Below are 13,429 nucleotides of genomic sequence, written 5' to 3'. Positions count from 1 at the left end.
TGATTCTCCCCACCATACCCACCCTCCCACCCACACTCCCACCCCACCTCCTCCTCTCTCTCCCATTCCCTGTCCCATTCTCCATTAAGATTCATTTTCAATTAATTCTGTACACAGAAGACCAACTCTAAACTCACTAAAGATTTCAACAATTTGCACACACACACACACACACACACACAGAAAACTGAGAACAAGTTTTACAGTTAACTCTCATAATACAACTCATTGAGGACAGAGTTCCTGCATTAGAAGTGCACAGTGACTCCTGTTGTTCATTTAACAATTAACACTCTTCTGTATGACCTCAGTGATCACCTGAGCCTCTTGACATGAGCTGCCAAGGCTATGGAAGCATTTTGAATCCACAATCTGTCAGTATTTGGACAAGGCCATAAGCAAAGTGGAAGTTCTCTCCTCCCTTCAGAGAAAAGTACCTCCTTCTTTGATCAACCTTGTTTCTTCTTGTTGTTTAGGAAATGAACCTCAGATGTAAGATCCTTCTCTCTCTAGCTCTCTGCCTTTAAAATACACACACATATATACATATATATATATTAATGAAGTCAATCTTTCTGTTTCATCATGGATAGATCTCAAAAATTACATGGAGCTGGCACCGCGGCTCACTAGGCTAATCCTCCGCCTGCGGCACCGGCACACCAGGTTCTAGTCCCAGTTGTGGCGCCAGATTCTGTCCTGGTTGCTTCTCTTCCAGTCCAGCTCTCTGCTGTGGCCCGGGAAGGCAGTGGAGGATGGCCCAAGTGCTTGGGCCCTGCATCCACATGAGAGACCAGGAGAGGCACCTGGCTCCTGGCTTCGGATCAGCACGGTGCCCCGGCCGCAGCGTGCCGGCCACAGCGGCCATTGGGGGGGTGAACCAATGGCAAAAGGAAGACCTTTCTCTCTGTCTCTCTTTCTCTCACTGTCCACTCTGCCTATCCAAAAAAAAAAAAAAAAAACAAAAAACAAACAACAAAAAAAAAAAACAAAAACAAAAAAAAACTACATGGAGGCCTGGCATCCTGGCACAGCATATTGAGCCACCACTGTCATGCCAACATTCGATATTGGAATGTTGAGTCCTGGTTCCTGAGCTTCTGATCCAGCTTCCTGCTCCTGGGAGGGCAGCAGAGGCTGGCCCAACTACCTGGGCTCCTATCACGCATGTGCAAGATCCAGATGGCGTTTCTGACAGCATGCTGGCATCACATGCTTAACCCTCTACATCATTTCCTTTTTTTTTTTTTTTAAAGGGTGAAAATGCACAAGACAAAATATTAATACCTGTTAAATGGTAGAATATGAGTATTTGTTACATTGTTCTTTTGTTTTATATTGTAAATTTCTTTGTTTTTTTTAAAGATTTATTTATTTGAAGAGCAGAATCACAGAGAGGCAGAGAGGTTACAGCTACAGAGAGAGGTCTTCCATCTGCTGGTTCACTCCCCCAGTGGCCACAATGGCTGGAGCTGAGCCAGATCTGAAGCCAGGAGCCAGGAGTCTCCTCTGGGTCTCCCACATGGGTCCAGGGGCAAGGACTTGGGCCATCTTCCATTGCTTTCCCAGTGCATTAGCAGAGAGCGGAATGGGAAGTGAAGCAGCTGAGACTTGAACTGAAGCCCATATGGGAAGCCAGCGCTGCAGGCAGGGGCTTAACCTTCTGAGTCACAGTACTGACCCCACATCACTTAAATCTTTGTGCTTGCCTAACAGGTTTTGGAATTCAGGATTGACATAACTGTCCTTGGAAATCTTTTTGGTGGTTTGCATTCTTTTAATATAATTTGAAAAGAAATGCGGTGGCTGAAAAAATTAAAACTTGGTGCAAGAAAGCTTTTTCATGTCCTAGTATTTTTGTGGGACAGACTCCAAGATGTGTAATTACTGAATCAAAGGGCATGAACTTTTGAAATATTTGCTGGCTTCCAGGAAACTTCTAATATACTTGACTTTGGATATTCCTAACTTGAAATATTACAGCCCATAGAGTGCTTTTTATAGGCATAAAACGACCATCCTTTATTTAATGCTCTAGGCTAGTGTTTTATTCTTCCACTTAGAAAATCAATCAGTACCTTGGAGGCATATACCCTTGCATTAACCTCTGGTCTAATCAGCATTTGCCTCTATAAAATGTTGCTCCTACTAATGAATGGACAGGACAGGAAAAAAAATTTAGCTCAATGTCCGGAAGGCATTTGTAAAGAGAAAACCATTCAACATGGAAGCTCCCTATTTTGAGAGGTAGGTAAGCAGAGACTGGACGATTACTTTTCAAAATGTACAGAATCCGTCTTTCTTTCATTCCTCAAACCTTTGCACAACACCTCCTTCCTCGGCCTTGGGGAAGGACCTGAAGACCCAGAGCTAAAACATTTTAGGATGCGGCCTCCGAAGCCAAATTTCAAGGGTAGGCTAAATGATCCAGTCATTTAGTCTCCGAATTCTTTATTGTGGCTGGGCCTCAAACGCTTTGGAGGGTGTGGCCATGCGAATGAATGACCAGAAACCCAGAAAATGGAAACTAGTTTTTATAGGATTTCACTTGTTTCTCAAAACTATCCATTATGCCCACTTGTGGGCTCTGGATGCAAAGATATAAAGCTTAGCTGAATGGACAATCCGGCACAGGGGAACGAGAAGCAAGTCCGGGTGAGGAAGCTCCGCGAAGAATCAGCGTCTCCCAGCTCTCGCCCACTGTGGCTCTTTGGTCTGTTCCTCCAGCCCTTAGCACTGGGCCCGGAACCCTGGGCGAGCACCGTGGGTCATTTAGTAAGCCGGAACTTCGCGTGCGGAGTTCGGGTGTCAGTACGCACGGGGAAGCGTTTGGGTGCTGCACCGCGCTGCGCCATGCCCTTCAGCCCCGCGCTCGGAGGAGAAAAGTTCGCTGCTTAGACCGGTGCAGTGGTCGTGGTCGTTTTCTTTGTAGCTGCAATTCTGAGGCCGAGCCTCAGGTGGGAACGGCGACACCATGATGAGCGGACGGCCGGGCCGAGAGCCCTTAAAGTTCCTGCCTGATGAGGCCCGGAGCCTGCCGCCACCCAAGCTTACCGACCCGCGGCTGCTCTACTTCGGCTTCATGGGCTACTGCTCCGGCCTGCTTGATAACGCTCTCCGGCGGAGGCCTGTGACGATGGCCGGTGAGGGCTGCGCGGGCGAGATCGGCTGGGAGGAGAGGGGGTCGCAGGACTACGGGCCGGCTCCGCCATAAGCCCGCCTGAAGTATTTCGTCTTTCCCGGGCCTTTTCGCCTCGCTGGTCCCGCCTAGCTTCCCTGGGCTGTCGCCCCTCTTTAGAGTGTCATTTAGCACTTGGAGAAAGTGAGGTGCAGCCAATCAGGGACTTAGTCATGAACCCAGTGACTCGGTGAAGGTCGCGGGACCTCTTCGTGCTGTTGTGCGTGCACAAATGAGCGTTCACTCCACGCCATCCATTACTGACATGCAGCGGGCATTACAGCATTTAGTCCTCAAACATTTTATGGGGAGATGTTACCCGCAAATGAGGTAACAGCCCAAGAGAGCGTCAGGCTGCTTGCCCAAGGTCATATGGATAGTAAGAAGCAGGGCCTGGTGTTTGGTGTTAGACTGCATGTTCCAAACCTATGCTGCTCAAACTTAACGTGCATACCAATGCGCTAGGAATCTTGTTAAAATGTGGATTCTGATTCATTTAGCTCTGGGGAGGGGCTTGGCAGTGTTAATAACAAGCTCCCGCGCACTGGTGCAACTCTTGGTTAGGGGACCAAGCTTTGAATAGGGATACTAACCCAGTGGGCTGTGTTTCTTAGAAACATGTTACCGGTCTTCTGTCAGACTGGCTATCCTCATAGTAGCTGACACAGCAGTGGAGGTTACAGCTGTGGCTCTTAAGAGGAATGAATAGAGAACTTGTGGGAGAGGTGTCTAAACTTAACTCTGAGTTTTCTGGGCTCATGGGGCCAGTGGGAGCAAATGGAGGCAGGGGCCTTTGAGTGTGGGGTTGTTGGTAGTTGGTTAGGGCAGTAAGGCTGCAATGGAGATTCTGGGTGATGTTGACAGTTTATCCTCTGGGCGGCCAGGAACCTTACAAGCTGTTGAAACCTTAGAATGCAGTGTGATCGGACCTGTATTATATTTTTTAAAAATTTACTTACTTATTTTTTATTAAAGATTTACTTTATTTATTTGAATGTCAGAGTTACAGAGAGAGAGAGAGAGGTCTTCCATCCGATGCTTCACTTCCCAGTTGGCCACAACATCCCGAGCTGCGCCGATCCGAAGCCAGGAGCCAGGAGCTTCTTCCAGGTCTCCCACATGGGTGCAGGGGCCCAAGGACTTGGGCCATCTTCTACTGCTTTTCCAGGCCACAGCAGAGAGCTGGATTGGAAGTGGAGCAGCCAGGACTAGAACCGGTGCCCATATGGGATGCCAGCACTTCAAGCCAGGGTGTTAATATGCTGCGCCACAGCACCAGCTCCGAAAAATTTACTTTTTATTTGAAAGGCAGAGTGAGGCAGAGACAGGGGTATCCTCCATCTGTTGGTTCACTGTCCAAATGGTTGCAACAGCTGGGGTTGATCCAGGCCAAAACCAGAAGTCTAAAATTCCATTGTAGGCAGGGGTCCAAGTACTTACACCATCCTCTGCTGCCTTCCCAGGCATATTAGCAGGGAGCTGGATTGGAAGCCAAGCAGGACTCGAACCTGCTCTCCAATGTGGGGTGCCAGCATTGCAGGCGGCAGCTTAGCTCACTGCACAACACTGGCCCCCAAACCTGTTTTTTAAAAGGCCATCTTTGGGGGTTGGTGCTGTGGCATAGTAGGTTAAGGCTCTGTGGTGCTGGCATCCATATGGGTGCCAGTTCATGTCATGGCTGCTCTACTTCTGATTCAGCTCCTTGCTAATGGCCTGGGAAAGCACTGGAAGATGGCCTTAGTGCTTGGGCCCCTGCTCCCACATGGGAGACCCAGAAGCAGCTCCTGGCTCCTGGCTTCAGATCAGCTCAGTTCCAGCTGCTGCAGGCATTCGGTGAGTGAACCAGCGGATGGAAGACCTCTGTGTGTTTCCCTCTCTTTGTCTATAACTGTGCCTCTCAAATAAATAAATAAATATTTTTTTTAAAAAAGCCACTTTTGGGATAGGTATTTATCCTAGATACCTACATCCTACATCAGAGTACCTGGGTTCCTTACCTGGATCCAGCTCCTGATTCCACCTTTTTGTTAATGCAGACTCTGGGAGGCAACAATGATTGCTCAAGTCATTGAGTTCCTGCTACCCATGTAGGTGACCTGGATTATGTTCCTAGCTCCTGGCTTTGGCCCTGTTACAGGCACTGGGGGGCAAATCAGCAAATGGGGCTCCCAATCTCCGTCTCTCTGTGTCTGAAATAAATACATTTTTTATTTATTTATTTTTTTATTTCTGACAGGCAAAGTGGACAGTGAGAGAGAGAGACAGAGAGAAAGGTCTTCCTTTCACCATTGGTTCACCCCCAAGTGGCCACTGCGGCCGGCGTGCTGCGGCCAGTGTGTCGCGCTGATCCGAAGCCAGGAGCCAGGTGCTTCTCCTGGTCTCCCATGTGGGTGCAGGGCCCAAGGACTTGGGCCATCCTCCACTGACTTCCCGGGCCACAGCAGAGAGCTGGACAGGAAGAGGGGCAACCAGGACAGAATCCGGCACCCCGACCGGGATTAGAACCTATTGTGCTGGCGCCACAGGCGGAGGATTATCCTATTGAGCCACGGCGCCGGCCAAAATAAATACATTTTAAAAACTTTGTCAGCAGGCCGGCGCCGCAGCTCAATAGGCTAATCCTCCACCTAGCAGCGCCGGCACACCGAGTTCTAGTCCCGGTCGGGGAGCCGGATTCTGTCCTGGTTGCCCCTCTTCCAGGCCAGCTTCTCTCCTGGGAGTCCAGGAGGAAGCACCTGGCTCCTGCCGTTGGATCAGCGTGGTGCGCCGGCCGCAACGCGCCAGCCATGGCGGCCATTGGAGGGTGAACCAATGGTGAAAGGAAGACCTTTCTCTCTGTCTCGCTCTCTCACTATCCACTTTGCCTGTCCAAAAAAAAAAAAAAACTTTGTCAGCAATGTGAAGCATTGATTGGAGCTAGGGGAAAAAAGCTAGTAGAGGGGCTGGCACTGTAGCCTAGTGGGTAAAGCCACACCTGCAGTACCAGCATCCCATATCAAAGCTGGTTCTAGTCCTGGCTCTCCAATACTTTTTTTTTTTTTTAAGATTTTATTTATTTGAGAGGGAGAGACAGAAAGGTCTTCCGTCTGTTGGTTCACTCTCCAAATGGCCGCAATGGCCAGAGCTATGCCACTCTGAAGCCAGGAACCAGGTGCTTCTTCCTGGTCTCCCATGTGGGTGCAGGGGCCCAAGAACTTGGGCCATCTTCCACTGCTTTCCCAGGCCACAGCAGAGAGCTGGATTGGAAGAGAAGCAGCCAGGACTCGAACTGGCACCCATATGGGATGCCGGCACCGTAGGCGGAGAATTAACCTGCTGCACCACGGCAACAGCCCCAGCTCTCCACTTTTGATCCAGCTCTCTGCTGTGGCCTGGGAAAGCAGTAGAAGATGGCCCAAGTCCTTGGACTCCTGCACCCACATGGGAGACCTGAAAGAGGCTCCAGGCTCCTGGCTTCGGATTGGCCCAGCTCTGGCCATTGCAGCTATTTGGAGAGTGAACCAGCGGGTGGGAGACCTCTCTTTGTCTTTCTGCCTCTGTGACTCTACCTTTCAAATAAATAAATAAATAAATCTTTAAAACAAATAAACAAAAAACCCTCCTAGTAGAGGAACCACTTGTTCCTCTAGCTTTCTTCCAGCTCTATGTTGTTCCTGGACAGGAGCTCCCAGCCCATCACATCTCTGTTTCCAGCTCTCACATCTGGGATCCTGTCTCTCATGGACATGGACATGACCCCTTACTACAGAAAGGAGTGATTTTTTTTTTTTTTTTTTTTTTGACAGGCAGAGTGGACAGTGAGAGAGAGACAGAGAGAAAGGTCTTCCTTTGCTGTTGGTTCACCCTCCAATGGCCACCGCGGCCGGCACGCTGCGGCCGGCGCACCGCGCTGATCCGATGACAGGAGCCAGGTGCTTATCCTGGTCTCCCATGGGGTGCAGGGCCCAAGCACTTGGGCCATCCTCCACTGCACTCCCTGACCACAGCAGAGAGTTGGCCTAGAAGAGGAGCAACTGGGACAGAATCCGGTGCCCCGACTGGAACTAGAACCCGGTGTGCGGGCGCCGCAAGGCGGAGGATTAGCCTGGTGAGCCGAGGCCTGAAAGGAGTGATCTTAATCTATATCTTTGCTCCCTTCATCACCACTCTGCATTTGCTCAAACCTGTGCCTGGGTGTGCTGTAAAGAGCTCTGCTTTGGAATCAATGGCTGTGTTCTGCTGCTTCCCAGCTATGTCTCTCTGGGCAAGTTGCCTATGGAGTCTGTTCGGAGCCAAAGTTCCCTCTGTGTAGAACGAAAATGATTAGTTCTTGCATATCTGTTGTGAGAATTAAGTGAGGTTCTTTAGGTAAGATGTCTGATCCATAGAAGGTACTAGACAGAGTACTTTTTCCATGCCAGGCACTGTGCTACCTACTAGGTATGTGGGGTGAAGAATACTGACTGTGTCCTTCAGAAGCCCCTAATTGAATCAAGACGACAAACCAGTACAATTTATTACTGAACTGTGTGATGGATAAATGTTTTGACAGGTGGGTGAACAGAGGACACTTTGGGAGCACAAAGGAGGTATAGATGGCAGTAGATTGTTCCAGAGAAAGTGAAGGTTAGCGGAAATGTAAAGTCTGGACCACATAATCTCACTCATTTTGGCAGTTTAGCAATTTGTACCTTTCTGAGAGGTGGAAGAGCACATTTGTTAAGAGCATATGCTGGGGCCAGCATTGTAGCATGGCAGGTAAAGCCACCACCTTCAACACCAGCATCCCATAGGGGCACCAGTTCAAGACCTGGCTCCTCCACTTCTGATCCAGCTTCATGCTAGTGTGCCTAAGAAAGTAGTAGAAGATGACCCAGGTTCTTGGGCCCCCGCACTCACATGGGAGATCTGGATGAGGCTCCTGGCTCCTGACTTCGGCCTGGCCCAGCCCTGGCCATTACAGTCATTTGGGAAGTGAACCAGTGGATGGAAGATCTCTTTCTCTATCTCTCACTCTTCCTGTCTCTGTGTAACTCTGACTTTCAAGTAAATAAATAAATCTTTAAAAAAAATGCTTTTGGGTTTGATACCCCTCTACCCTTCTAGGCTTTTGATTCTGGGGAAGTTCCTTGTCTCTGAGAACTAAATGAGGTAATGTATGTAAAACACAGGACTTCAGAGTTCCTGAGTTCCCCGAGCTTCCCTAAATTGCTTTGAAGATTTAGGTTTTGAAGCTTTTATTGAAACGGTTATCCTCAGCAATGTTTATGGAATGCATATCATATTTGTGTCACCCAGTGTCTGGCTTATAATTGATACTCAATGAGTATTTTAAAATATAATGTGTCTTAATATATTTTATTTTTTAATATATTTTATTTATTTGAAAAAGCAGAGTAGAGTGACGAGGGAGAGACAGAAAAAAAGAGATCTTTATCTTCTGGTTCACTCCCCAGAAGGCTGCATTGGTCAGGACTGGGCCAGGCTAAAGCTGGGAGCCAGGAACTACATCTGGGTCTCTTATCTGGGTGACAGGATAGGAGTACTTGAGCCATCTTCTGCTGCCTTCCCAGGCGTATTAACAGGGAGCTGGTTGGAAGTGGAGCAGCAAGAACATGAACTGGTGCTTTAATATGGGATGCCAGCATTACAGATGGTGGCTTAACCTGCTGTGCCACAATGAGATCCCCGTTGAATGAGTAAGTATGTATAGATTACAAGGAAGTATAAAACATGATCCCAGCCTTCCAAAGATTTGCAGACCAAATCCATTTAAAAATACATTGCAGCGGGCCGGCGTCACGGCTCACTAAGCTAATCCTCCGCCTTGCGGCGCCGGCACACCAGGTTCTAGTCCTGGTCGGGGCGCCGGATTCTGTCCCGGTTGCCCCTCTTTCAGGCCAGCTCTCTGCTGTGGCCAGGGAGTGCAGTGGAGGATGGCCCAAGTGCTTGGGCCCTGCACCCCATGGGAGACCAGGATAAGTACCTGGCTCCTGGCTTTGGATCAGCGCGGTGCGCCGGCCGCAATGCGCGTGCCGCGGCGGCCATTGGAGGGTGAACCAACGGCAAAGGAAGACCTTTCTCTCTGTCTCTCTCACTGTCCACTCTGCCTGTCCAAAAAAAAAAAAAATACATTGCAGCACAAATTTATGCACATAGGATAACAAATTATGTTTCTAAGAGAGTTGGAAAAGTAGGGATGGAGAGGAATACAGTGGATTTTCAAACCACAGCCCTGGCATTTAATGGGTAATAATAGAATATTCTGACAATGAAATAAAGTTTTGTAGACAAGATTTTTCAAATTAGTGGAAAGTATTAAGTAAAATTATTATTAAGTAAAATTTCTCTTAAGTGATTTCTCATCAGTTGATTTTAACCCTGTTGCTACTTACCATTTACCTGCCCTAAATTTATAGTTAGTTGGTAATTCAAGTATATAGTCCACAAAACTAAAAATGTGCTGGTTTCTAGTTTAATAAGTCAGCAATTTATGGTGTTCTGCAAAGAGCACAGTGGCTTCCAGACTGAAGTTAATAAAAGGAAAGAAGATGAAAGTGATTGTGGAGGAGTAGTACGTGGGTTGGAGGAAGACCTCCACGGAGAGAAAGGAGAGGTTTGGGAAATGGAGACTTGAGAAGAGGTCATGCCATGCCTGCAGGATTGGGATGTTGATCGTTGTCTAAAACATTGCTAACGTGTCTGGAACTTTTTTCTGTGAGGAATGTATTTGTATGGGTCAGCATAGAGAGAATCTGGGTCTTTATGTAGTTCAGTGGCATATAGGAGAACTTGACAATGATCTGGTTTGCTGATTGCAGTCCATAGTGAAAGCAGGGACTCTCTGCTATGGCCTGCGAAAGCAGTAGAAGATGGCCCAAGTTCTCGGACCCTTGCACCCACGTGGGAGACCCAGAAGAAGCTCCTGGCTCCTAGCTGCAGATCAACATAGCTCCAGCCGTTGCAGCCATATGGGGAGTGAACCAGCGAATGGAAGACCTTTCTCTCTCTGCCTCTGCTCTTCTGTAAATCTGCCTTTCAAATCTTTTATTTTACTTGAAAGTCAAAGTTACACAGAGAGAGAGGGAGAGAGGTCTTCCATCTGATGGTTCACTCCCCAATTGGCTGCAATGGCCAGAGCTGTACCGATCCGAAGCCAGGAGCCAGGAGCCAGGAGCTTCCTCTGGGTCTCCCACGCGGGTGCAGGGGCCCAAGGACTTGAGCCATCTTCTATTGCTTTCCCAGGCCACAGCAGAGAGCTGGACAGGAAGTGGAGCGTCCAGGTCTCCAACCGGTGTCCATATGGGATGCCAGCGCTTCAGGTCGGGATATTTACCTGCTGCACCACAGCGCTGGCCCATGAATAAATAAATCTTAAAAGAAAAAAAAATTTAAAAAGATATAGGATGTTTCAAAGTTGAGGACGTTTGTTCAGGAAAATCATACAGACCATATAGAAAAGCTCATATTTTTAAATTAAAGAATATTGGAGAAATACTATAACAATAAATTATCTGTCTGAAATGTAAAAATGCAGTTCCTACTACACATTGACTGATTTTTGCTTTCTTTTGGATTTGTCATTTGAATTTCAGGTTTGCATCGCCAGCTTTTATATGTTACTTCCTTTGTTTTTGCTGGCTATTATCTTTTAAAACGTCAAGATTATATGTATGCTGTGAGGGACCATGACATGTTTGGGTATATGAATTCACATCCAGAGGATTTTCCTGAAAAAGGTAATTTAAGTCATTGTAGAAACCCTCTGTCCTCACTGTACCGTTTTCCCTGGTTAATCTTGCTCATGCCAATGGCTTCAGGAACTTTGTATATTCTGTTGATTCCCACATTTTTGTCTGTGGACCAGAATCCTGTTGAATCCTGTATATGATTTATGACATTATCTGTGCCCCTTGGACAGGAAACAAGCTCTTGTCCCCTCAGCCTTCCTGTCCCTCCTGCTCTTCTGCGTCCTGCTTCCCCCAGACCCTCAAGCAGAAGCTCGAGTGTCTCTTTAAGTCTTTCCTCTTCACTCTCCATTAGTCATCAAGTCTTAGAAACTTTTCTTCCTAATTATTTCTCAACTTTGAAGTCTCCTATCTCTCCCACTGTTGCTACTGTGATTCAGACATAATCTGTCTCTTGGTTAGACTGTTGCACTTACCTGTAGCTCAGTTCTGCCTTCAGTCTTACTTCTTCTGCAGACAGCAAATCTGCTGACATCTTTTTGGTGAAAATAGGTATCCAGTGTCTGTAGGATATGTGTCAGGAATAGGGAATACTCAGAACCGTTGGAGTCTTGAGAATACGTGAGACCCAGTGGCTGAGCAGTCCTCCTCCCGTCTGGCTTTTTCTGAAAGAGATCTCCACTGGTCCCCTCAGTCAGCAGGAGTGTGTGTAGCCACAGGGCTCAATCTATTTCTGAGCAGCAGGGTACTGGCAGGTGTGCCAGGAGCCTCTGAAACTGCCCCTGGGGGCATGGAGAGCTTGACCAAGTCAGTCTCTGGCCTCTTCTAGCTGACCTTCACCCTTCCCTACCTATTTCTTATTTCTTCCTTCACCACTTTAGCCAGGATACCCCTAGCGGCACCTTGTCCCCCCTGACAGCCGTGTGGACATCACCACAGATTCCTCCAGAGTTACTCTTCATTCAGTGAAACAGACTGTCTCAGTGATTACCAAGCCATGGTTGAGGACAAGGAAATAAGGAAATTCTAAGGGGTTATCTTAGTTCATTTGGGCTGCTGTAACAATACACCTATAAATTGGGTAATTTATAAACAAGAGACATTTATTGCTCACAGTTCTGGAGACTTCAGAAGGCCAAGATCAAGGCCTCCGCAGGTGCCAGTAGATTAAATATCTACTGAGGGCTCACTCTGCTTCAGAGGTGACTTCCTCCATGTGTCGTCAGATGGTGCGAGGGTCAAACAAGCTCCCTCCAGCCTTTTAAAGGGACTAATCCAAAGGCCCTATCTCTTAATACCATCACATTAGGAATTAGGCTTCAAAATATGACTTTGACAAGGGGCTGGTGCTGTGGCACAGTGTGTTAAGCCATTGTCTGCAGTGCAGAAAATAGGAATCTGGGGAAGGCAAACATTAAAAACAAGCAGAGTTTCTATCAATAAGATTATTGAGTGTCAAGTTTTGTTACAAAATATAATTTTTAAAACAAAATTAATCTCTTATGATCTTTTCCTTTTATAGATAAGAAAACTTACGGTGAAATTCTTGAAGAATTCCATCCTGTGCATTGAAATCTTCAAAATGCTTGCCCCAGGTTCATTGATACCTGCTATTTCTGAATTTTATGGAACATATTTCCATAATAGCTGAAGATAATGTTAATCTATATGTTAACACCTCTAATTAAAATAGTTGTGAGTACTCTGCCTCCCTTTTTGTCTTAAAAAAATCAACTTATCAGAAAATGGTCTGTTTGGGGTGGGCATTGCAGAACAGTGGGTTAGGCTGCCTCCTGTGACACCCACATCCCATATTGGAGTGCTGGTGTGAGTCCTAGCTACTCCACCTATGATCCAACTCCCTGCTTACATGACTGGGAGGCAGCAGATGACGGCCCAGGCGCTTGGGTCCCTGGCACCCATTTGGGAGAGCCAGATTTCCTGGCTCCTGCCTTTATACTGACCTAGCCTATTGCAACCATTTAAGGAGTGAACCAGCAGATGGATGACTGCTCTCCCATGGTCTCTCTGTCTCCCTCTCCCTCCCTCCTCTCTCTGTGTCACTCTGCTTTTCAAGTAAATATATATTCCAAGAAAAAAAGAAAACACTCAGTTTCCATTTATCCAGGTTGTTTTTTTTTTTTTTTTTTTTTTAAGATTTGTTTATTGGAAAGTCAAAGTTACAGAGATAGAGGAGAGACAGAGAGAGAAAGGTCTTCCATCTGCTGGTTCACTCCCCAAATGGCCGTAATGGCAAGAGTTGGGCCAATCCAAAGCCAGAAGCCAAGAGTTTCTCCTTGATCTCCCACATGGCTGCAGGGTCCCACGGATTTTGGCCATCTTCGTTGCTTTCCCAGGCACATTAGCAGGGAGCCGGATTGGAAGAGGAGCATCTGGGACTCCACCTGGTGCCCATATGGGATGCCGGCACTGCAGGCAGCGGCTCTACCCACTATAGCACAGCACCAGCCCCATTTTCCCAGTTTTAAGAAGGCACCTGGGGGCTGGCACTGTGGTGTAGCAGGTGAAGCCTCTGCCTGCAGTACCAGCATCCCATATGGGCACCAGTTCAGATCCTGGCTGC

The 13,429-nt window shown here is 47.5% G+C and overlaps 1 protein-coding gene across 2 annotated transcripts in view; it reads left to right on the top strand.

Moving 5' to 3' along the window:
- The first annotated feature begins 2,855 nt into the window (after positions 1 to 2,855).
- Positions 2,856 to 13,429, top strand: part of NDUFC2 (NADH:ubiquinone oxidoreductase subunit C2) — a 37,034-nt gene continuing 26,460 nt past the window's right edge. The window contains exons 1-3 of one of the 2 annotated variants that reach the window (XM_002708483.6): positions 2,856 to 3,143; positions 10,753 to 10,896; positions 12,368 to 12,547. In XM_002708483.6, coding sequence (XP_002708529.1) covers positions 2,975 to 3,143; positions 10,753 to 10,896; positions 12,368 to 12,417 — 363 coding nt within the window. In that variant the 5' untranslated portion in view covers positions 2,856 to 2,974 and the 3' untranslated portion in view covers positions 12,418 to 12,547. Of the gene's footprint in view, positions 3,144 to 10,752; positions 10,897 to 12,367; positions 12,548 to 13,429 lie in introns of those variants that run through there. The other variant, XM_089331537.1, reaches the window with a different exon arrangement.

This window comes from Oryctolagus cuniculus, chromosome 1 (assembly GCF_051225735.1).
Source record: "Oryctolagus cuniculus isolate XC-2025 breed Fujian yellow rabbit chromosome 1, ASM5122573v1, whole genome shotgun sequence".
NCBI lineage: Eukaryota > Metazoa > Chordata > Mammalia > Lagomorpha > Leporidae > Oryctolagus > Oryctolagus cuniculus.
This window is presented reverse-complemented; position numbering and strand designations above follow the sequence as displayed.